At 45.6% G+C, this 25923-nt stretch overlaps 1 protein-coding gene across 3 annotated transcripts in view; it reads right to left on the minus strand.

The window, feature by feature from the left end:
- Positions 1–25923, minus strand: part of LOC144170792 (fibrillin-1-like) — a 167399-nt gene that overhangs the window by 102212 nt on the left and 39264 nt on the right. Inside the window, exons 4-13 of one of the 3 annotated variants that reach the window (XM_077700798.1) lie at positions 22274–22372; positions 21054–21248; positions 19419–19544; positions 8159–8284; positions 7475–7633; positions 6576–6740; positions 2753–2875; positions 1678–1800; positions 1057–1185; positions 513–635 (exon numbers count right to left, since the gene is read on the minus strand). In XM_077700798.1, coding sequence (XP_077556924.1) covers positions 513–635; positions 1057–1185; positions 1678–1800; positions 2753–2875; positions 6576–6740; positions 7475–7633; positions 8159–8284; positions 19419–19544; positions 21054–21248; positions 22274–22372 — 1368 coding nt within the window. Of the gene's footprint in view, positions 1–512; positions 636–1056; positions 1186–1677; positions 1801–2752; positions 2876–6575; positions 6741–7474; positions 7634–8158; positions 8285–19418; positions 19545–21053; positions 21249–22273; positions 22373–25923 lie in introns of those variants that run through there. The other 2 variants (XM_077700799.1, XM_077700800.1) reach the window with 2 other exon arrangements.

A 25923-nucleotide genomic window follows, 5' to 3' on the forward strand; every position in this document is an offset into this window, starting at 1 on the left:
AAAACGCAAGAAATATTCAGCAACCTTCAAATGTCGCGCCATAGTGACGTCATATGGGCAAGAGTGACGTGTTAGGAACTGGCCCTTAAAACATTTTTATCAATATGTCAACTACGCGTTAGCATTCAAGGGACATGATCAAACGGAACCAAAGGCCCCGTTACAATCTCCCAGTCATGTTTTTGGCGGTGACCGCCAATCGCACAAACAAGATTCTGTGACGTCATAGAAAAATTGCCGGAAAGTTGCTAGGGAGTCGCCATTGTCGAACATGTTTTCTTTAATCTATCTAATATTTGTTTGAAATTGGCGGTAAAATTGGCGCTGTTGTTATGGGGACAAAACAATGATGAACCGAACTCGTATTGTGCCTCCATGGCCCCTGCCTTCATACTGCTTCGCGCTTGGTTTCGGCCGCATAGCACAAATGCAGACGAGGGGGAAAAGTGGAGACGCAAACGAAGCTGATTTCGCATTCTTAGCACCGCGCTCGTTGATTGGCTCGTACTCACCGACGCAGTGGTGGTGGTCCAGCGATTCCTTGAAACCAGTGTTACAGCGGCACTTGACGCCGCCCGGCGTGTTCACGCATATTCCGTTGCTGCACATGTCGCTGTTCTCGCATTCGTTGACATCTGAAATCAGGCAGGTGGACACGCACTGCTGGGCCAACCAACTACGGAAGTAAGCTACGGAAGTAACAGAAACTACGGAAGTAAGCTATGTTAATGATACATCCGACAGCTTTTCCGCCTGTTTAAAATCTTGACTGCTTTTTTGCTAATAGCTGAAATTAGGCACAATACATCTTTGTTAGAATACGCGGTGCCCCAAATTATGCCTTGCTACCTTGGTGAATCATACAGATTGGAACAGCCATATTTCCCTTTGACCATCTTTCAGGTCATAAAATGTTGGCTCGTGAGATTGAACGGAGCAAAAAAAAAAAAAAAAAAAAAAAACCGGTAAACTTCTAAAAATAATGTCATGGCTACAGCAATGACCAGTGAAGGAAAGAAGTGAAAAATGCGTCAGAGATTTTTGTCAAGTGCTCACCCACACAGAATTGCCCGTCCTGCGACCAGGCGTAGCCACTGCTACAAGTGCAGCGGTAGCTCCCGGGTGTGTTCTCGCAGACACCACGTCTCAGGCAGATTTGGCTGTTGTCGGAACATTCGTTGATATCTACGGGGAAAGAATCGTTGAACACAAGACGGGGATTTGACATGAAAGTAAACTATAGCCACTTCTCTCTGCTTGTCCAAATCAATTTCGCCCGTACTCTTTATTTATGCGTCTGATATCTTAGTTGCATTTACACCTACTCTCTTTCTGGCTAAGTTAACCTATTATTTGTGTGCCTTAATGAACCAATTGATCTATTTATGGCCTGATCAGTCTATCAACAAATAAATAAATAATTAGACCGGCTGACTGATCAATCTTCTGATGAATAAATTGATTAACTGATAAGTCAATCACTTGACTGGTTGATCGCTATATCAATCAGGCGTTTAAATCAATTAATGAGTTGTACGTATTGAATATTCTTATTGAAGGTAAACAGTTTCCCACCAGACATTAGGAAACCCTGAAGTTGACTAGGGTCCCATAGTCCTCAATTTCTGCCCTGTGTGCTGCGCCATTGCGGCCTGTTGCACGAACGGCGATACTCACCGACGCATGCGTGGCCACTCGGTGAGAGCGTGAATCCAGGGTTGCACACGCACTTGTACGATCCATCCATGTTCACGCAGCGTCCGTTTGCGCACATGCCGCTCTCCTGGCACTCGTCGTGATCTGCGCGATGGCAAGGATACCCTTTGGTTCGTGGACGAAGCGTTTTTTGGGTGTTAAAATTTCCCAAATGGGACCTACTTCCAGGAAGTTAGAATGCACCTGCCAGGATCTGCACCCCGCAGAATACCTTTTACTGACACTGCAGTTAGTTCAATGAGCCAGCACGCGATTATTAGATTTATTTATTAAATTTTGGCCTTATAATCCAAAGGAAAGAAAGATAACCACTTTTCTCACGCTTGTATGCCTTTTGTTGCGGCCGTAAACGATAATTTTGCTTCGAGTCCTAAATCCAGTGCTTTCGGCTTTCGTAGCTTGACGCAAATGCTTGATAAACCACTTGAAAAGGCGTGAGAACAGGCATCTTTGACGGGCGTTGGTCATCGTCATTGGTGCTGCCTTCTTCGGAGCTTGCTAATTACCGTCAGCGCTTTTTTGCCATCGCAAAGTAATTAAAGCCCGAGACTAATTTCTCATTTCGGGCTCCTGCTTTTACTAGGCTCAGAATAGACGCCTTCTTGCAAAGTTTATTAGAGCCAAGATTGGTATTACAGCCCCAGGATAATAGTATATATTCGGCTTAAAGATAAGAAAAATGCAAAGACGCTGTGCCTCAGTCACACTGGGAACGCAAAAGCAAGAACATCATTGCAGTCCCGATATTCATAGCACATTATCATTTGCTTTAGGATCCCTGTAGTACTTTTTATCGCGTGTTTCCTTAAAGATTATAACTTTAACGTTCATTTTTGAACTTCTTTAATTTAACAGTATGTTTTTATGAAAAATCAAATGTAAGTAAGCATCAAGTAGGAGCAGCTCAAAACTTCGTGAGCGCTAAATTAAAGCAAGAACTAAAGCAGTTTTATTGACGATAGGAACGACTGGCCACCTATAGCTAATGCAACAAACCCTTTTGGTTGCACTTGGCGGTCGAAGGGTTGTTTCTCACCGCTGCAGTCTTTGCCGTCGGGAGTGGGGTCGAATCCGTTCGGACAGAAGCAGCGGAAGCTGCCCACAGAGTTCACGCACCGTCCGCGCGAGCAGTACTGGCTGTCTTTGCACTCGTCAACGTCTGCGGCCAAAGGAAAAGAAGATTTCACTGCACTCGGCGTGCTTTCACTTTTCAGCGGCCGAAAGTAGAAATCTGAGCACGAGTGTTCGTCTCTTTGCATATCTAAATAATATCAAACCTTAGCTTATGCCAATGATTTCAGGGTGGTTTGTTAAACCGTAACGGGCACGATTTAAAGATAAAATACATGTTTGCAAAAGAGGAGACCTGGCTGGGGCTACATTGATTTCTATAATGAACTAACGTTAGCTTAACTTAGTTGGCTTGAGTATCAGCAGGCAGGAAATAATCACACCGAAATAACTAGAATCTATCCCAATTTCGTCAGAGTATTAAAGGCTTGAAGTAAAAATCAGTAGATAAACTGTTGGTTTAAAGCTGTCAGTACGTCAAGTAACGCTGCAATCTGAGGTTATCAGGCAGTCTTCTCGAATGGTTGTTTCTTAAGTTGACTAAGCCGGTGAAGTATTTTTCTAGACAATTTGCCATCCTGAGACTGTTTCTACCTGCCAAATAAATGGCTAATATAACTGATGCATCGGTCGAATCGCACAATTTGACAAAAAAGAAAGCGGTTTGTAAATTTACACTAGAAAGGGTAGCGCGATACCTGTATGCAGTAGACTCTTGTTAATACGAAATCGGTTAAAACGAATTTAATGGTTAAGACGAACAACATTTTTGCTCTCTGGTAACGCGCTCAATGCAAAAAACGTCCGCGTAAGGCAAATTTCTTATAAAGCGAACAAATTTTCAAGCTCTCTTCCAGTCCTTGTTAACAGGAGTTTACTGTAATTCTTAGACCAATAGTTTAATTTAAAACAGGCTTAAACTAGGTGCTGCCACTGAAAGGACAAAAACTAAACAAACTAGTTAGTTTTGAGATACTACCACTGAAAGGACACACAGTAAACAAACTAGTTAGCTTTACGCAGGTAAATGTAAAAAGAGTCAACCTTAAACACACAAATTAAAGCAGTTCCACTCAGCGTGAAAGCTGTCGGAAGTGCAGAGTAGTGAGTCGCCAGAGAGGCTGTGGCGCAGTTATCCGCCAATTGCTATCACCGCTTACGCTCAGTGATGTTCCGTACTGGGAAGGAAAACTCCGATTTCTAGGTTGAGAAATTCCCTATTTTGTAGCATTTCCCCCCGCAGGTTCCTCAAGAATTCCCTCCAAATTTCCCTGCATTCTCGTTTTGTAGTCGATAAATCTTTACGTGGATTCTTGTTCGGTTCTGGGCGTTAGCCAGCGCCACCTATGCCTACTCTATGTAGCCTTCCGGACGCGGATGCTTTTCGGAGAATCAGTGTTTCGGCGTGAACTAAATTCCACTACATCGCCGCTCAGCAGCATTTTACTACGCATTTCACGTTTTGTACCAAAAAGCATGCTTACTTTGCATGCTAAGGCTCTAAGTTAAAACTGCCCGTATGAAAAAGAACCAGACATTGTTGGGTAATTGAGGTAATTTTAGCTCAGCACCGGGACTGTGTTGACAGCTAGCACGCGGACTAAAGCGCACCCGAAGTTTGTTTTTTTTATATATATATTGCGCTGTAATATACATGTGAATTCAGCCCTTCTAAATCTTGCTTATGGAGTATTATTTTCTCTATGCTCCCTCCTGGTTTATAAACTGTATGGGAAGCGGTCTAGGATGCCTTTGGGTTGCGCGAGCATGACTGCCGATATTTGAACACAAATCCGCCGAAGTGTAGCGGAAATTTTAAAAATAAAACAAAATAATAAGTGATGAGAGGACTGGTTTACTGACATTATTTTTCCTTTTTACTCCAAGTCTCTTGAAATCTTCTGCATCTATTAATGATCCCCCTTTTCCCTTTTGGCCGAAATTGCAGCTGAAAATTCCCCGAAAAAGGGAAAATTCCCCTCCCAGAATATCACCGCTCACGCTTTTCCCCCACCTGTCTCACTCCTCCGTTGATGAATTGAATAGAGGTTTGTCCAACGCAATCCAAATTTCCCGCCTTCGAAGGGGTAGCGCGCCCTCTGCCTGGAACAGCACGAGTGGGACTTCCGTTCTTTTTGTGCTTGCTTTCATCTCACACGTGTCGGAGTCTTACTGCGCAGTTTTGAACGTGTGTTTTCCTTGTAAAAATCAACCCAACGAGCGTTTTTAACTAAATGAACGCGGGAAATGCCGGTTAATTACGCAGATTGTGCCTCAAATGTACCTGCAGTTTTCTTTACGCTAAATAATGGGGAGTTGTATGACAAGTGCCAGATGCGCAGGAGTTTCGAACGGTTATAGCTATATAAACCGCTGCTTTTTCGAAGCTTCCGTGTTACGCCGTTACACCGTGGGCTCTGCTTGGGTCCGTTATGTCGCTGTTTGGGCTGGTTGCGGCAGTGGCTAGACGTCGTGACAGCGAACGAGCTACGACGATAGGGCGGGGCCCTAAGTTGCTGTGCACTTAATAGCGAGGAACGCGAGATTAACGGGGCGGTGGCCCTTCGGCAAGGGTTTTTTAAGTGCTTTGTAACTTCGTCTGCTAGAAGCGGCAAATTGTTCAAGATGATAATTGCGAATGTACTTTTTCTAGTTGTCAGTCAACTTCGTTTGTCCACTGCTTATACGTGCAAAAGCGGAGTCGCTGGCACTATGCTTTTACTTTTCTAGCATTACATTTTATTGTATTAGCAGAGCCCCTTAATTCTTCGAAAGACTTTGGTATTAGTCTACTTGTTGGAAAGGGGTTCCTCTCAAACCTAAAAGTTGTGTTGCAATATGACGGCTTACCCGTGACTTCAAGATGCCTAATAGCACGTGATATAGGAATAGCTAAGCCTGGTTATGCTCAACCGCTGCCACCATTCAGACGTCGACTTAGTGAAATGTGCTTATCTTGCCTGCCACATCGGGTGTTCGAGGCCACGCCGTAAAAATAAGTGCAAATGAGGCTTCGAGACTTTTTCTCTTCTAAAAACGTAAGTGGCAGCCTGTATGTATGACCTACATGCGCAGAAGCAAAAAACAAATTGATCCTTTTCAGAAAGAGTTTACGACTAAGGCTACACCGGTATTTTCTTGGAGGTTTTGAAACGGCAAAGGGATGCTACCGGATGCAGCATCAATGCAAATGGCAATTAAAACGAAAACAAGAAAGTTTGGTTCAATAAAATGACTGTTTTGTTCCGGTAACAAAATACCAGTACTAACGCAAACTACGAAGAAACAATTGACATACAGAAGAAAACATATTCGACAGTGGCGACTTCCCAGCCACTTTCAGGCGATTTCCCTATGACTTCACAGAACCTTGTTTGTGCGACTGGCGGCCGCCGAGCTAAGCCACCAGCAAGAAAAATAACCAGGCGATTGTGCTGGGCCCTCGAGTTCCGTTTGATCGTATCGCTTGGATTCTAACGCGCAGCTAACACACGGAAAGAAATGAAGTCGTAAATGACTTTACTCCTGCCCATATTACGTCCCTCTAGAGCGAAATTTTAAAGCTTTTAAACTTACTTGCGTTTTTTTTTCTTTTTGGTTAAAGAACGTCTTTTGTAGCTGGAATAGAGCGGAGCGAGTTACCAAAGTGTGGCTCTTTCGAACCGAACAAAGTGGTTTTTTGCCTTCACGGCCCCTTTAGAAGGCGGGCGGTGGCCGGAACCTGCCAGCGTGCACAGGCATGAGGCCGGCGAACGCAACAGCGCAAGGGACGCGGCGTTCGAGCTGACCTTTGCAGCTCTTGTGATCGGGGGCGAGCCCGAAGCCGCTGTCGCACTCGCACCGGTAGCCCGTGCGCGTGTTCACGCAGCGGCCGTTCTGGCACAGCCCGGGCAGCAGGTCGCATTCGTTGACCGCCATGTTGTCCGTGGATCTGCAGAGATGTTTATATTCAGCTGCGTGCAGAACAGAGAAACGGAAAAACGCAACGTCAGCGGGGTCAGCAAGCCGCACTTCCTCGTCTCAACTTTGCGCACGTCTACGAGGCAGTGGAGTGTACCTATTAAACCTTGGAGTGCGCGGTGCCGTGAAAAAACTGTTGAACCAAGCTCCGTATCTCCCCACATGTTGCTTGACGGATTGTGAAGCCCCAATGTTAAGTAGTAGCTGGCAGATTGCAAGCTCACAGACGTTGCTCCCGTGCTAGTGTTCTCAAAAGAGATTTGCATGCCTTGCGAAATTATACTGTCAGAAGGGTGACGTGCAGAAAACTGAAAGTGCGGTACACCCATGCAATCGAGCGAAAATCTACGCTAATTTTGCTAATTGAATGCGCGTGGCACACACGAAGACAGTGCTTGTTTATTTATTTATTTATTTATTTATTTATTTATTTATTTATTTATTTATTTATTTATTTATTTATTTATTTATTCATTCATTCATTCATTCATTCATTCATTCATTCATTCATTCATTCATTTATTTATTTATTTATTTATTTATTTATTTATTTATTTATTTATTTATTTATTTATTTATTTATTTATTTATTTATTTATTTATTTATTTATCACATACTGCACACCAGGTATGGTTCATGCAGGAGATAGCCAGAAAGTGCAGTCAGGTTTGAATAAAGTGGATCTTTGTGGTCCGGGACAAACCAACTGAAACAAACTGCGCTTACCTGTGCCGTTTCGCGGACAGTGCTTGCATGGTGTGCCCCAGCCTCTGATCCGCGGGGTGTCCTTGCAGCAGCATTCGAACTTGGTCAGCCTCACAGGGAGCGCTTGTCTGCACACCCCCACGCCACCGTATTCCGTGTAGCAGTAGTCCTGGCTCGTGTCTGAAGACAGGAAAATAAAGGTGGCATGAAGAAGGGCATTGAAAGGAACAGTTTCCCTTCCACGAAATGAAGGAAAGAAGTACGAAGTGGCTTGCTCTGGGAAGCGACTCAGCGCGACGAGGACAGGAGTATGGTAGCACTGGATCTCCCCTACGCCTTTAAAGCGTTCAAGTTAATTGCCAAACCTTGCCGAGGCATCGTCGTTGCGGCAGTAGTCGTGACCAAAGTGCTTCAGTGCACTCCAACGACGACAGAATATGAGGGAATACGTGGTAGTGAGTCTTAACGTCGCTTTACACGTACGAAACTTTAAATCAGGGCACTAAAAGGTCAACAACTCATTTTTTGGTCAACAACTCATTGCATCAAGAACAACAAAACAGCTTGCCTACAGCCGACGTCTCAACCCAAGCACAGAACGCGTCCATACCAAACTTAATCCTCAAAGTAAGTACCCAGCTTTTTTTTTTGTTTTTACAGTGGTCTTCGGACAGCGGTCTTGGTCCCCAGTGGAGTTGCTCTCACCGAGGCAGCTCTTCTTGTCGTGGCTGGGGACGGTCCCCGCGCTGCATATGCAGTAGTAGCTGCCGTCCGTGTTGATGCAGTGCCCGCCGTTGCATATGTCCAAGTCACGGGAACACTCGTTGATGTCTGCAATTGCAGTAAATCTCAGTTCAGGGCAACTACGACTGCTTCATCTTGTGTTCGCTCGTGCCATGCGAGTTAAAACAAACGACCGCAAAATAACCAAATATATTGTAAGGATCGCGACTTTACTGCGATCTCCTTTATGCCTAGATTCCCCACACTGGCGGTGTTGCGCAATGCCAGACCATGAGAACGCGCCCCTTCATGGTTAGCTTTGCCATTCTAGTAACGTTGGCTTTGCCTCTCGCTTGTCCCGGCGCAACGATGCTGTGCCGGGAACGCGTCCCGCCCTTCCCGCTCACTCGGCTTTGCTTTGGCGAGCGCAGTGCCGCTCCCCGAGATCAGTTTGCGCGCTAAGACCAGCGCCACGAAAGGCGATGTCTCGCTTCCGTGTGTCGTACGCAGATTTTCATCTCGGGGAGAAGGAAGGATCCGAAGTAAAGGAAGGAAATATGAAAGGAAAAATTGGGCGCAAAAGAACATAAATGTAAAACCAAACAAGGAATAAATTGGAAGAAAAAGGCAAACAACTTTGCGATGCCGTTGGCGTACATGACCTTAGATTGTTTTGTTCATTTGTCGTTTCTTTTTTGGGACACTAAAATAGCTAGTCGTCGTCGTGAGAACAACATTGAAGCCGCGTGAGCTTAGTGCGTAGATTGCGGCAGAAGAACAATTGAGGTAGTTGTTATTTGACTGCAGACGGACACTGTGGCCTCGTCCTTACCCCCGTCCCCTAGTCAAAGAGGGGCGGGGGGGGGGGGGGTGGCGGTTGAACGTTCATGGTACTACTATATTCCCTAGAAATTAGGCTAGTCTTCCATTCTGGCCAGTTTTGCATTACAACGGTGTGTCGCCGAAGTCATAGAGTTTCTCACTAGCTTACTGTAGTGGAATCTGGCGCTAGTGTCAGCACAATTCTGCGAAAGCGCTCTATGACACCATCGGTGCCGCCGTAGTGTGTAGTTCGGCCGGCAGTGCGGCGCGGAGTGGCCGGCAATGGCTTTGTGGCTACGAAAATTGCGTTTTTGTTAAAAAAAAAATTGTCGCAAAAAGTGCCGCCGCTTATAAATTTTACTTTGTATAAAAATACTGTGTTTAGTGCTTAGGCTGGTAAATCAATTTTGCTGTTAAAAAGAAAAAAAAACGCAGTCGTCTCGCATTTGGCTCACGCCGCCAGATACGGCGGGCCGTCCCGATATGTTTAAAAATTATTACATACTTCACACTAAATGCTATTTTCTTTGTTTTTTGGTAATATTCGGCTGAAAATAATTTATCGAGATCGTCCAAAACTGTGTTCTTGCTTCCACTCAATACTGTATTATTATAGTTTGCTACGCGTTTTGCCAGGCGAAGCAGATGCAAGAGCTAGAGATCCAAGAGTGATGTCTTCGGTTTGCATTTATTTGTTTTGTCCCAACAGACATAAATAAATCTGGATGCGAAGCGTACTACCGCAAGTAAGCCTTCAAGCACGCGGGCAAATCATTATAAAATGGCATGAATGCTTTAAATGGCAAATAAATCCCGGCTTGTCGAGTCGCCATGTATGTTGCTTCATTGCGTCTGTCTGAAGCAGTGCATGCTTAAAGGGGTAACCCCATGCAGCGACGGCGACGAGCGACGAGAAAATCGTAACTCAGTAGGTATGGCAAACTAGAGATCCAAGAGTGATGTCTTCGCGTTGCATTTATTTGTTTTGTCCCAACAGACATAAATAAATCTGGATGCGAAGCGTACTACCGCAAGTAAGCCTTCAAGCACGCGGGCAAATCATTATGAAATGGCATGAATGCTTTAAATGGCAAATAAATCCCGGCTTGTCGAGTCGCCATGTATGTTGCTTCATTGCGTCTGTCTGAAGCAGTGCATGCTTAAAGGGGTAACCCCATGCAGCGACGGCGACGAGCGACGAGAAAATCGTAACTCAGTAGGTATGGCAAACGGATATTTGTAGGTGACTGCGACAAGCGAAAAAAATTATACACAGGCCGCTAGGGCCATCGCCGGCGCTCGCTTTTTACGTGCCAGAAGCAGCCCACAAGCGAGCGGCAGCGACGAGCGACGACAATGGAGGGCATAGGAGGGAGTGCATTAATTTTTCAGCTTGCCGCTGTTGCCCACACTATCTGTTTGCTGTATCCGTTTGAGTTACGATTTTCGCGTCGCTTGTCGCCGTCGCTTCATGTGGTTGCCCCGTCATTTTAAGAAACTCTTCAGTATTGCAGGAAATGAACGGGCTGACTTCCTGTCACACAACTGCCCGGCCCCATCATCCCCCGCCCAGCTCCCAAGTGACCCATGGGCCACAAGAATGGCTGCCAAGGAGGACCTTCGACGCCGAACGCGTGCTCTCATACCTCCGTGTTCGGTTCTCCTCCCCCTCAATCTTACCAGGATGGAGGAGGTTGTACTACGAAGGATCCGACTGGGCGTGGCTCTTACTCCTGCCCGCACGAGTGGATGGAAAGGGGACTACCGAGGACATGTGAAATGTCCAACCTGCTGTGAGGAAACGGTTCCGGCAGACCTTCACCACCTACTATGGACATGCCCTGGAACTAAGGACATTAGAAGAAAATGTTTGATGGCAGCAGGCCTAAATTTGCGGCAAGACACGCATTACCATCGGTGGCTCCATGGTCCTGCCTACCGTTCCCTACTGGACTATATCCGGGAGGCCAACCTAGTTTCCTGGATATAGATCGGACCCGCTTGGTGTCTACTAAGCCTTGAGGCTATTAAATAAACGAACAAACAACAACAACAAGAAACTCCCCGCTGGAGCGAGAACAAGCGGTAAGTGCTGATCACGCTGTTGTTTAGACATATCTGTGATAGCCACTGAATTCCAGAAAGCGGCATGCCGAAAACGGAAAAGCATGCCGAAAACAGAACTAAGAAACAGTTCAGAGCCGACAAGTCCAATTCATAGCACTAGCCACTTGCCGCCAGTCCGATTCTCACAGCACCCACAATTCCTACGGCGGCATACGACTGCAGCGACAGTTTCCACTCTGGGTAATATTGATAAACTCTATGGTCGAAGGGATGAAAACGCGCGAAAAACAGCACCGCGGTCGACCGCAGCGCCCTCCCTGCACACTCACCGCATTTGTCATGGAGGAGTTTCTAAGAATTGAATTGCCGTTCTAACAATTTTTATTGTGAAGTTATTTATTGGCTTACTATTTTTCGTGAATTATTTTTTCTAGGAATTAAAAATGAATAATTGGCGTCGTCTGCCTGGAAGCCGGATTTATCCGTGGTCGTCCGCGCACAGAGTTACTTGATATAGTATACCAGTTGCGAAAGTCCCCATAGGCCCAATGTATTAAAAGGCGGCCCGTGGTTGGCCCCCCTGCCCTGGGGCAAACAGGGGCAATATCTAGACAAGTTGACGAGCCTGTCGTCTGTCGGAAGAAACTTGAAATAGTACTCAAGTGCTTGAAGCTGCTGCCGCAAGTCATAAAAAGAAAAACCAGCGTAACAAATATTACCTGCAAAGTTACAAGTACAGCCGGTAAAAGGCTTGTCTATAACACAGCTTTCGTACTCTCAGCCCTATCCTGCCTCGACGAAACGGGATTTGAATAAAACGACTGCGGAATTCTGAAGACTTAGCCCTTCGCTTTTGCCTCCGACATGTTTGGAACGAGTATGTTTCGGCAGTTTTCGGTAGTAGATGGTTGAAGTCGAAATCGCTGTTATAGACAAGCGTTTTACCGACTGTACGTTTTCTGACTTTAAAATCAAGCTTTATTTTCTAATTTAATGGGGTTCTTCGATTTAGTCTCTGAATCACCGTGGACTCCCCGAGAAGCAGTCCGGCATTCGACGTTCCAATGTACCTCTATGGCTTCGGGGAATACTCGGGCCATAGAGTTCCTCAATATTTCCTGAGAAACTCTGTGCCGCGGACTGCGCGGGTAGTCCGAGACTGTAAATCGAAGAGCCCCAGTAAGTGTTCACCGAAGTCCAGTTTGTGTCTTCTAGGTGCCGCGCTCGTACACTAGTCCCTCAGCTTCAACAGAGCAGGCGATCCAGCGCCGCCCGGATTCTTCTGAAGCGGAGTTTCGCAACCGCTGTGTATCGAAGAACTCTGGGGATGTGCTGAAGTTTGGTCCGTTTCGTGCCTGTTTCAAAAGTGTCCGTTTCGAGCGAGCCATTGATTGACTTAGAGCGAACACCCGGATGTGACGCAAGACAAGCATGGTGGAGCTACAGCGTTGGGCCGCGGCTTCTCGCAGCGGACGATTTGGAGCAGACAATTTTGACAGTTATGAATGCATCGGCCATCGGCTTGTTGATGGCTCGCCGCCAGAACAGGAGGGGAAGAAATGTCCCCTAAGAGGTAATGCAGTTCGAAATGCCTGCAGAAGCATTCTGCCTCTCGAAGATGACTTTGCGCTGGTTGTGCGACGAGCCGAACTTGGCCGGCGGTATCTTGGGCTCAGTGTCGAGAAACAAGTGATATGCGCCCTAACTTTTTCCGCTACCGGTGGCTTTGAGTCAGCGATCCGCACCGAAGAAACGATACCGCGCTCGCAGCTCTCCGTGAGCCGGTGCATCTACGCCGTCACCATAACCCAGTGAAATAGACGGTCGTCTTCAAGCTTGATAGCTGCCGTGCAGACGACCAAAATTTCACAAGCACTCGACATAGAATTCATATTATTTTATTGGTACTTGACAAATATACATGCCAGCTTAGCGTTCGTAAACTTGACGCGAAGCATCCGACCAGTCACGCAGGTTTTCACTCCGAAAGTACCGCAGAAATGCCAACGAAAAGCTCGCGGCAGCATGCCGCGTGTCGATGCCAAAATACGTAACTTAGGGTTATCTTGATACACGGTCATCGTCCATGCGCGAAAAAATCAGCAGCCATAACATAGTTTACGCGTTACTGCCACAGTAAATAGCTGTCTGCAGCCACTGCAGCTGCCCTCTTTCGAAGTTCTCTCTCTTGTGGTCAAACATTTCAACTTCGGCATATAAAAACTTACCCAGTTTAGTTTTCAAAATACGTTGAAATAAACGCATAAAAGATAGTTTAAAATAGGCTCAGTGGTTTAAAACGTCTTAGCAAAAACAATTGCGCAAAAGTCAACCCAAAGCCAGCCTACAATGGGGTGTACGTCACAATAAGACGGGGTGAAACGGACGTTTTACACCTTAGGGGCCCGGGCTGTCGGCGTCGCCTGTCGTCGTCGTCTCTTGTCATCACGGTAAATCAAGTTGTCAAACGATGCTCAAAAACAAGTGTAAAATAGATAAAACCAGTTCAAAATAACTCACATGATATAAAATAATTCGGAATACAAGAATAATCAGGATTTAATTGCATTAATGAAATAAATTTGTCACATTTCATCTCGAAATTGATTTCAAACGCCAGGTTTTATCCTGTAAAGCGTACTTCTTAGCATGCTGCGGAGTGTGACACGAAGACAACTTACGGGCAGTAAGTCTGTCATGTAATTGCTTAAATCCGGTTCCACTCAAGAGATGGCGCCGCCGCCTCAGCAAGAGCGCGATTGCTCCTCCCACCGGCGCTTCTCCGGCGCCGAATCAGCGCGCGCCGTGGGACAAGAGAGAGAGTTACAATCTCTGAGTACACGTGTACACCGCATGCTTCACCCCTCCCCAGGTTTCACGTTAATAGAGATGGCCCGGGATTTTTTTTTCAATGCCAAACGCATCGGCCCCGAGCAGCCAACCAAGCCCTTTCCTTCTACTCCTGCTATAATGTACTAGAAGTTTTCGAGTGGCCCGAGTGGCGGCCTCTCCCAATTTTCCGCCGGGTCGACTTTCGCGCAGAAAATAAACCGCTATAGTGGCGGCGCTGCTGTCCTCGACCGCTGAACAGCCGCCGCTTCCCGACCCCAGCTCCTGGCCCGCGCGCGGCAAGATTTGCGCTGCTCGCTGCGCTGTTTGGCGCCTGGGCAGCTGATTTATTGATTGATTATGAGGTTTAACGCGCCGACACTACACAGGCGATTAGGAACTCCATTGTGGAGGGCTCAGGGTTAATTTTGGACACCTAGGAATCTCTAACCTGCGCCAAAATCTTGAACACACGGCCATTTGTAGCTTTTTTTTTCCATCAGAAAAGCGGCCGCCGTGGCAGGAAATCGAATCCACGCCTTTGGGCAGCTGATTTAGAAAGTAAACGCCGAACGTTGTAATTCCGCTTGTGAAAATTTTAAACTAGTACGACCCAACATAAAATTATCAACGCCTCCCCCAACGATACTTTCACGATACTTTCTGAAAACGCTCTTGATATACAGCTCGCGTTAAATAAAAATCATAAAATTATCTGAAAATTTTAAGATAAGTTATGTGGAATGACAAAAATTTGTGGCCAGCTGTCGCTGAAATAACAGCTGGTGCTGCTTATAGCTCCACTGCAAGCGGGTGCTTTCAAAATAAAGAGGAAATAATTCGCAGGAAAAACAATATTTAATATTGCAAAAGAAAGAACTGAGTGATGCTCGCCTTTTTTGGTTTCGCATCTGCATCCCAAAAAGTGTTCTCAAGCTGCTCAATGTATCACATCGGTTGTTGGTCGCCACCGCTACTTTCAATCTTGTGAAGCAGACGCTGCATGTTTGGTGTTTCTTCCGTTGTAAGCACTAGAGGCTCCTGGTCGTCCGCATGATCAGCTGCGTTGTCCACATGTACTAATCTCAAAATGATGTAAGCGACAGACAGCATTCCGGCAACGGGGAGATCGGCCTTGCACAGCGCGTACTTTGCGTAAATTTGCCGTTCACGACCGCGTTTGGCGCGTTGCGAGCTAAGCGTTCGAACAGGGACATTATCAGCTGCCTGTGCGGACTTTGCCTTGTGTCCTCTCTGTCAAGATTTCAAGATATCCATGGTCTAAGGGGAAAAAAAAAAAACGTTCCCAGAGAAAGGGGGGCAAATGCGTACCGCCAATGGGAGGTAGATGCACGGAGAGAAAAGGTTTCCATTTGACAGATATTTCGAGATTCCGAAATCGAGTTAAACTCTGACGGTCGGTATCGGGAAAGTTTTCCCCTTTCCCGGCATTGGTTGCGGCCAGTACAGTGAGACCTGGACTGCAAACTTGGTTGCGTTTTACGTAGTGACACGGATGCATAAAGTATTAACAAGTCCTGTGATTACATGCGAAGTTCTGAAAATGCGTTGCCCAAGAATGTAAGCAAAGTATTTTTGTTCCAGTTAAATCTCTATGTCAGCGTTCTTATACCTTTCTTTGTTGAATAGACTTTGTGTATGATTTTCTGCGTTACATTTCATCTTTGTTGCCATCGAAAATGCAATAGAAATGTGTATTTAGTCTCAGTTCCCTTTATTTGAACTTTGAACTTTCTTGTATAATAGACTATGTATGCTTACCCGCGTTATATTTTATTTTTGTCGTGATCAATATATTTGTTAATGATCTAATACCTGTCTTGCTTTGGTTTTATGTGCGTGTAGTTGTTCTCTCACTATACTTGTGAATAAAATTTGTGTTTCTGTGATTCGACTCCTTTCTTGGTTCAGTTACGCTGTTGAGCTCAAGGACGCGGCTTCGATTCCCGGCCGCGGCAGCCGCTTTTCTGATGGAGGAGAAAAGCGCCGAACCCGCCTTGTGCCCCAGATTTCGGCGCAAGTTAAAGATCCACAGGTGGTCGATAAAAATTAACCTGGAGCCCTCCACTACAGAGCGCCTCATCGCTTGTCTAGCGTCGGCAAGTTAAACCCCACAATCAATCAATCAATCAATCAATCAATCAATCAATCAATCAATCAATCAATCAATCAATCAATCAATCAATCAATCAATCAATCAATCAATCAATCAATCAATCAATCAATCAATCAATCAATCAATCAATCAATCAATCAATCAATCAATCAATCAATCAATCAATCAATCAATCAATCAATCAATCAATCAATCAATCAATCAATCAATCAATCAATCAATCAATCAATCAATCAATCAATCAATCAATCAATCAATCAATCAATCAATCAATCAATCAATCAATCAATCAATCAATCAATCAATCAATCAATCAATCAATCAATCAATCAATCAATCAATCAATCAATCAATCAATCAATCAATCAATCAATCAATCAATCAATCAATCAATCAATCAATCAATCAATCAATCAATCAATCAATCAATCAATCAATCAATCAATCAATCAATCAATCAATCAATCAGTGAACCAGGTTAAAGGTGGTACGAAAAATAGAATGTTGGGGGAATAGTTGCAATAAAACAAGGGTTTGGGGTCAGCTGGGCTAACCGCTAAGATAACCCTTTTTTAGTTAAAACAATTTTTCGCTTGCGTGTGTCATTTTCTGCTGGGCCAGGCTGATCCTTAATTATCACAAGTGGGCCATGGCTCGCAGCTATAATAACAGCTCACGTAAATTACACCACAAGAAAAAAATTCTTCTGAAAAGCCATCATTCCAGGATATTTTTCATTTCATTTGTGTCCATCTAGCAGCATAATAAGGACAGGATCATAAAGCAATCATGAACTCGTTCATATTAGGCCATTTCACGCAAAATATTTTTAGTGGGTAGTTGTAATAGCGAAAATGTCGCCGCACTTACATAATTTACAATCCGCTACGAATACTGCATCAAATAAAAAAACCGTAATTTTTTCGTTGTTGTCGATCGGAAAGGGCAAAATTAACGGAAAATGCACCGCAGCGTTTATTTCTCATTTCGCTACCCACAGTCTGTACCGAAAGTATATTTAAGCAGTCGCACGTCCCTCAGAACAAGCTTCAAGCGCTCCGCGCGGACAGCAGCAGCGTTTCCTGGCCGCCGACAATGCGGCCGGCGCGCGGCCGGGCGCGCGGCCAGCCGCCGCTTTCAGTGGCCGTTGACAACAGCGCCGCCGCTATTTTCTGCGCGAAAGGAGCACCGCTCCGGGCCGCTCCGGGCACTATAAAACTTCTAGTACATTCTACTCCTGCCACTCTTCCCCAATTGCTAGCCTTTCCAGTGTTTTAGTGACATGACCGGTTAATCTTTGGGCGACGCGCTGTGGAAAGCGGCAACGTTATCAAAACATACTTCGCCACGGTGCTGGGTTTTACATCGCTGGCCAGAGCACCGCTACTTCAGAAACCTCGAACATCGGTTGCCTTGGCAATTAGACATAAGCCGCTGTCGAATTCAGTATGGTCTAGGACACGAGCGGGGATCCCGTTTAAGATTGGGGCCCCACCTTATGACATGTGGCGAGACAGGCGCCCCCGTTACTCCCATTGCAAATCGGACGATGCGTTTGGCGTTGAAAAAATACAGGAGGCGATGCTCCAGAATACCGCTCCTGGGACGGTATTCTTTTAATTGTCTGTTTTGAAGACGTCCGTTTTCGTCCGTCTCATCGTGACGTACTTCCGGTTAAGCAGCGTGCCTTTGACAACTCTGTAACTGTTCTTGCTAACGCATTCTAAAGAACTGAAACAACGTCAGACTATGTTTTATGTGTTTATTTGAACGTGTTTTTAAATCTATCCGGGAAGAGATTTTCTTGTGACGACGTTGAAAGTTTTCACCGCAAGGGGACGAACATCCAAAGATGGCAGTTGCAGCCAGCGTTTCCTGTGGCAGTAAAGTGCAAACAGTGCTGCGGCTACTCAGTTTGTTTTTTTTTTTTTTTTTGCACTTGGACTCCGTTTTGGGGCCAGTGACAATGAGCGTGCATCCAGATAAACCTCCCGTTACGTGTTTCGGCAACGACACACTTGCGGCATGCTGACGCCAGCTTTTCCACGAACTTCGAATGATGCGTTGCACTGTTGCCATTTTCGTGATGCTCTACGAGTGAAAAGATGTGTAAGTGGTGAGGATTTTCGTTTTTAATGACGTACCTGTTGCGTGTGAAGTCTACGAATGTTCAGCTACTATGTGTAATTGTCAAGTACCAATAAAGGGTTATAGATTTTATGGCGAGTGTGTAATTTTGGTCGTCTGCTCGACAGCTATCGAGGTCGCAGACGATCGTTTATTTCATTGCTAGACGGCCTTCGTGGCGTCGTGGATGCACCGGCTCACGGAGGGCTCCGGCAGCGATATCGTTTCTTCGCTACCGACTGTTGGCTGACAGCCACCGGTAGTGAAGAAACGAAGGGCTCATAACACTAGGTCCTCGACACTGAGCTTGCGCGGCCGCCGGCCAAGTTCGTCCCGCAGCTCGTCGCACAGCCACCGCACAGTCCTCTTCGAGAGGCGGACATGCTGGCGGAATGCTTCTACGGGCATTTCGAAAGCCTCTACATTATTTCTCGACCGCTTTTTTCCGCTGGCGAGCCAACAACAAGGCGATGACCGGTGAATTCATAGCTAAACCTCCAAAACCATCTGTTTGAAATTTAAATCGCTTGCTCCAAGAAGCCGCGGTTAAGCGCAGTAGGTCCGCTGCACTTGCGTTACCTCAGATCTGGTTGTTTGCTTTTATCCAGTCACAGCTCACTTAAAACGGACACTTTTGAAATGGACACAAAACGCAGAGAACACGAGAATACCACCCCTGGTCTGCGCATTGCGGTGAGCAGACGATCAGAGGCTTGGACATGACAGTCTGAAAAGTGCCAACTAGACTTGGTAAGACACAAAAATGAAGCAAAAAAAATATGTCCGGAAAAGATATAAAAACCAGTTAGTTTTTAGAAAAATATATCAGTATAAAACAGGGCCAGTAAATTGAGGGGGCGCTGCAGTCGACCAGTGAGCTGTCGGCCTGAGGCTTTCATCTTAAAAAGGACCCTGCTGAATGCCTTGGACGGCAGACCAACTCAATTTACCATGACTACATAATGTTATAGTATGGAGAAGGCAGAAAACTTCGGTACTGCTTTTGCAGGGCTTTTTTATTAATTTTTATAACCTATAGCACGTCACAGCAAGGAGTTTTTCTTACCTTTCACGCTTAAATTGGAAATGAAATGAAATGAAATGAAAGAGAATACATTTGGACGAAGTTGTATTCTTTTTGTGCCGTAAATATTGCATCCAGTCGACTTAGTGATGGAGCTGTTTGTTGGTCTAAAACTAACCTGGCATAGGCACAGGGCGGCTGTCATTTATGTATACAAAAACAAAAACAATGCTCACCTTCACATTTTTCTGTGACGACGTTTTTCGTGTATCCTTCGTTGCACTCACATGTGTACGAGCCGGGATTGTTAACACAATTTCCCCCTTCACAGATTCCGGGTATGGCTTCGCACTCGTTCACATCTGCGACAAAGAGATAGATCATTTGTAGTAGTGCACCTTGCTGGCGTTCCATTACAATTAGTGGGTTCGCAGCACTGGTTTTAACTAGAAGGATATTTTATAAATAATGCGGACAATTTGCTTGATTTATCTTACATGGCGTATTTCTGCCATTCTTTTTATCCCCATCCTTCTCATTCTGGGTAAGAGCGTCTCAGCATTTCGATACATTTGTTACTGCTGTAAGGGGGAACGAAGAGGGGGGGGGGGGGGGCTTGTCGTTGTAACCGACGCACATTTTGTCTTAGAAGGGCACATACGTTTTTCTATTCGTGAATGTGGAATATAATAAACTTCGGCAAGTATCCACAATCCTGCGAATTTACAAGTCTAGACTGCACGTCGCCTGCGGCAACACTTCCCACGATTACAAGTAGCTCTGGCAGCCGAGGTGTGCGGTCACGCAAAACAAGTTTCTCATGCGTAGAAGAGCCAGATTGGTTCATGTAAATGTTTCTGCAGAGCTGATGCGTGCGGTAATCATAATTGCCCGCAATAAGCGCAGGGACAAAATATGATTCTCTGCGCGTCAGAATGATGGTCGCAAGCGTGGACCACCACTTTCTAGACCCTCCTGCCCATCATTCCAAGGTTGCCCGTATGTCCGCGACTTGACATGCGATTTAAAGTATCTAACGAACTTTTCTTCGGTTCTGATAGTTCAGGCAACGTTTTTTTTTCCTTCAAGTATGCGTGCTAATTTTATGTGTGCGATTTTATCCATGCAAAGTTCAATGCTAATTCAGGGCCTTCAATCTTAAGGCGTCACAGGAGCAGAGCTGTGCGAGGGTTAAGGGGCGTTTTAACACACGGACTTTTAAGAAGGCGTAAATAAGCAGTGGTCACAAGCTTGAAATTATCCGAAAGTTTGACCAACGAGCTTGCGCTGTACTCGAATCTGACAGAATTGGGCTGCAGAAAACCCGTAGCGGGGCTTAGGTGCACTCTGCCGTATCGAGACGATGGTAACGCGTTTAACGGGGTGATAGAGACAATATACAACTTTTTTCAGTTTAGAATACGGAGCCTTTGTAATTCATTCAGCTCCATCCCAACCGTGAAAGACGCTTTTTTTAACCCTGAAAAATGCTATAAATATTGCCAAACTAGCAAGGGCAGGGGCCACGTAATATGCGCCAGCACTAAAAACGTACTTATCAATGTGTCAGCTCTCTTTGACTGCACGCTAGTATTCCAGCGATGCAATCAGTTAGAACTAGGAGACCAACTACCGCAGTCCGGGGATGTTTCTAGGCGGTGACTGTGGTAGGCAGCCGCCAATCGCACAAACAAGATTCTGTGACGTCATAGAAAGGTCGCTGGAAACTGGCTGGGGAGTGGCCGCTGCTCCATCTGTTTTCCCCAATATATCGATTATTTGTTTGCAGTTTGCGATATCATCGCTATCAGAACAACGCAGTATGCTCATTGAAAAAGAAACTGCCTTCATGGCGGCCCGTTCAAGCTTACCGTGGCATCCCCGCGAGTGGATGTTGGTGATGTATCCCCGGTCGCACTCCAGCTTGGCCGGACAGGCCTGGCAGGGGTGGCCCCAGGCGAGGCCGATGGTGGCGCAGCACAGCTGTCGCGTGCACACCACGCCCGGCAGCTGGTCCGAGCACGACGAGTGCCGGATCTTGCGGAAGCACGGACCCGTCCGGTAATCTGCGCCGCCGCCGTTAGACGCATACGTTGCACCGCCGCCTCTCGGCTCTTCTCAGAGATGGATTTATTGAATAGGCGCGTCCACTGGGTTCGGATCTACAGTAGAGCATCGGCCAGGCTGGACGCGTTTGTTCGCCGTATCCACATAACGGGTGATCTTTTAGAATGATTTGTGCGTGTTATGTGGGATTGTGAGTCGGGGGATGGATGAGAAAACGGGTGTTCGACCATGAGCGAATTATTAGACGTTACTTGAAATAAGAAACTATGGAAGCGAGAAGATAATATAATATTACCGGAGTAGCGGCGTACACGTGTCGGCTGGTCATAAAGGGCGCCCGTAAAGCACTGTTGCCGCCAACAAGGCAGGAAACAAGAGACATCAAGAACAATTCATACAACTACAGTAATTCACAAGCACGTGCGTTTCTTTAGGTTATAGGAGTAAAACAACAAGGGCGACAGCGAGGAGGAGTTGGAGGATTTGAGGAAAGCTACAACGAATATTGGCCGAACTACAGCCTTGTGCAATTAGCTATGCAGGGTCTCACCAAACATTGTGTATGAAATACTCACTGCAGTCACTCGAGTGCACTTTGTGCACATTAGAAAAAGGGACGGGGAAAACCCGCTGAGCAATGCCGCAATGCACACGTTCAGCATTTGACAGAAGTTGCTAGGCCATACCACTCGACACTCCACAAATATCAAGCGCTCTCAGAAGAATAGCAAGTAAAATGCAACCCAAGAAATTCTTAAAACAAACAAAAAAAAATCACAGAAACCTCTTCTATTCGCTGTACGCATTTTTCGATGTTCAGTGTAGACAACAAAAACATTACGATTGGTTTGTTCTCAGTTTGCCCGCTAGAGAGGTGGATAAGGCAAGGACACGTATATTTTTTGAAAGGAGATTGCGTAGCACCAAAACGCGATTGTTATTACCTATCGCAGGGACATTTCCTGTCGTCTGAGGCGGTTTCAATGAAGCCTGGAATTCTCTGAGACGAGCCGTTCGAGCTTACCTCTTTCACACCGCCGTCCAGCGTAGCCGTAGACACACGAGCAACGGTCCCTGCCTATGCAGCGGCCCCCGTTCAAGCACGGCTCCCGACAGTGCACTCCTGCGTCGGGGAATGGTAATTCCCTGCGACACTTGCCGTGGACTTTTGACTCACTTTGCTGGCGGTTTACAAAACAGTCCATAGTTGCTGTTTGCGGGTCTGAACTAGAGATTCGAGTGGTTAAAAAAAAACATAAGAACGTTACAAAAAACAAGTGTTTTGTTTTTTCTCAAGCAGGATAACATTGAAAAATAAACAAAGCTTCTCCGGGGACATTCGTTGTGACGGAACCAATCTACAGCGAGGGAGACGCACCCTGATGTCAATACCAGCACAGACATTGAGAGTGGAAGCTCTGCTGGGACTTTGGTGATGCAGCATGTAACACTTATTCTTTTCAGTGTAAACGGAAAAATTCATCGGGCACTGAAGTCTCTTAAGTGATTTGAAGGGGAAAACCAGCGATTATTGAAGACTTCTTCACTGCCGCATCGTGTTAGCGGTGCCGTCCCGTCCACCTGCCATGCGGCCCGCATCTGGATAATTCTTGTTCCTTCGTGGCACTGTACAGGGTTTTTAGGGCTGTGGTTACCACACTTGGCTGCGGCTCTGGCGAATGGGTTGAAATCCTATTCGAACCCAAATAAAATTCGATGCATACTTTATTAACTTATTTTCTTTTTTGTTCCATTCGTGATGTCGCCAGCAACTGCTGTCACTTTTCCTGTGTTATGAGGTTGTCGCGTTAAGACGTATATCAAGTTTTTATAGATCTGTGCGGGATCATCCTTTTCTCAACTTTTTATACTTTTCTAAAAAGCATGAGAAACCTGTTTTTTACACTCCTCAAAATATTATGAAAACAGCCAGTGGCGTGCGCAGGGTTTCATTTCCGAAGAGTGAGAGGTCTAAAGCAGGGAGAGTATGAAAGGGAAAAACAATGAAAAAAAAGGAAAATAAAAAGTCAAAGTAAGGAATTTAAAGAAATTGCTACGATATGACATCAATATGACGTCGTATGTCACGCCAAAATCGAGTGCATCAAGTCCCACCAAAAACGAGAGGCAAGTTTCATACCCTTCCCTACGCACCAACCCATTTGCGTAATAATTTTTTGCTTGCCCATCCAAATATTAGAACAATTTTCATAATGCTTCCATGCTTTTTTCCTTTTTTGTTCTTTTTCCTTTTCTCTTTGTGTTTTTCATTTCCTTTTTTGCTTTCTCTTTTCTTTTTCTTTTTCTTTTTCTTTTATAGTTCCCGTTCTTCTTGTTTTCATTGTTCTCAGTGCAGACGGAGAACAGTTGTGTTGCTACCCATATTATGTTGGTTTGCTTTCTTCTTCTGCCAAATTTACAGCACTGTTGCTCTTTGCCGTTGTTTGCATATGACTTGTACGTATGTTTGCGCCATTGTATTACTGTGATGCTCGTTTCATTAATCAGTTCCAACACTCATCAGCTCGCAGTGTAAAGCATGTAGCATGTTCTTCCATAAATTGTTTACATGCTTTTTCACTCATTTATTTTTGCACCTGTCTTGTATGTTGTTATGAAGTTGAAACACCCCCCTCCCCCCTCGTTTTTTTTCTCACTAGTTTGCCACTTGTACAACCCGTCATGTAATGTCTCCATCACGGAGGCCCTCGATGAATGAATGAATGAATGAATGAATGAATGAATGAATGAATGAATGAATGAATGAATGAATAAATAAATAAATAAATAAATAAATAAATAAATAAATAAATAAATAAATAAAATACTATGCATAACTTTCCAATTGTTTTGTTTGTTTGCTTTTGTCTACTGCAATTGCAAAGTGGCTGATATTCGTGGTGAGAACATGGCAGCGGCATGTGGTTGGGGCATAGCTTATCCGCTCAAAAACAGTGATTGATATCGCTCATTTCTGGTCAGGCGGAGTTTTTTTCGTCTTTCGGCACTCATTCCTCCCACGCCACGTACGCCAGTGCAAACAGGTGAAAAGTTCACAAAAACTGGCGCTATTTTCAAGCAGTCTGCGCGAAAAGTACGATTCAAATTAATATTCGTCGCCTAAAAGCTGCAAGCGAAATTGAAGCTCAAGGATATAGTTCTGACGTGTTTTATGAGATGGGTGAGTGCATTTTCTTTCTTTTTACTTTGTTTTCAACTTATTCTTTCCTATTTGTGTCCGCACAATCTGGGACCGTTTACTGCTACGTTTTATCTCTGGTTTTATCCACAACGTTATGGCAAAAAATATTCGAACTCGTTTTCGAAATTGTCTCTAGAACGTCGGATTTGGCATTCATAACTCCCTAACAAGCTGGCCGCAGAAGAGTCGAAGATACAAAGCGTGAAGCGGCGGTGCCCCTGTGCAGCGTTACAGACTGCACCCATTGCATGTTCTGTTTCCAGATTGTATCCCTAAATTGGGCATATTTTGTGCATACTGATGTAATTTGGGACCGACCAGGAGGCCTGGGTGAGTGGCGGCGAGCGGTGCTTGATAGGTACAAAAGCTCGGTGCCACCGCCTGGATTATGCTCAAGACGAATAGTTTCTAGATTAGGAACGAAATTCGGACGCTCCACGGACAATTTTACATACTGTTTTAAACAGTGGATAAAAGGTACCAGCAAACAGCCTCTGGTCACAGAAACCTACCACATCAAAATCTTGTTTTTTTTTTCAACTTTGGTACATTGTAACACGACACATGAATGAAGAGATAACCCTCATCTTTCCTCTTGGAGAAGGTAGGGAAGGATATTAGCCACAGCAGGCTCTCGCTCGATAGCTTCTTCACCGAACTTCTGAAGCGAAATCCCTCGTCCGCGATAGATGCTGGTGCGTTCCGTGGTCTGGTTCACTACCGATTTCCCATCCCATTCTTCCGCTCCGTTCGGCGTCCTCGACAGAGAAAGTGGCGAAGCCCGGACACAAGCTGCTCGCAATAGCCTCCTCGGTTGTTTTGCGCCCACGAGACACTCGACCCGCGCCGGTCTGTCAGCATTGATGGAGGACAGCTGACGACATCTGGTCTCGTGCCAACATGGTGGCCGCCTTTCAGCGTCAACGAGTCAGCGGCAGCCGTGCCACGAGACAAGGCCGCCCAGCCTCGAAGGGAAACTCGGAAACAGACGCGCGGGGAAATTAATCTCGAGTGCCAGTCTCACGAAGAAACAAAATAACGGAGTGAAACACGACGTGCCACTCGTTTCTGTTTCGGTGCTTTTGCTTCTTGTTTTGCTTTTTTCTGCTCTGAGTGTATTCTTTAGCGTGATTACATAAGCGCGATGTAAAGCGAGTGGTCGGAGGCTGTTCCCATTAGCATATCATTTTTGCAAACTAGGCGCGAGCTCTTTTCGTTGAAGCTTTCTCAACTGACAGCTCTCGCTGAAGACTTGCCTCATCACTCGATGTTGCCAACGTAATGTTGTTGATGGAAAACGTAAAGTTGCAGCGGGCTTTTCAATGCACCGAGTGAACACGCCGCCTGTGAAACGCTCGCAATGCGAGGTTCTGGTGCAACGGGTACAGCCCTATGCGTACATACGTATTTGTATCTGGCCTCCCCCGCAAACAATACCTGCGCTGAGACTGGGAATCAAACCCGCGACCTTG

Source organism: Haemaphysalis longicornis, unplaced genomic scaffold (genome assembly GCF_048455015.1).
Source record: "Haemaphysalis longicornis isolate Haplotype H1 unplaced genomic scaffold, Haemaphysalis longicornis Haplotype H1 scaffold_2, whole genome shotgun sequence".
Classification (NCBI taxonomy): Eukaryota; Metazoa; Arthropoda; class Arachnida; order Ixodida; family Ixodidae; genus Haemaphysalis; species Haemaphysalis longicornis.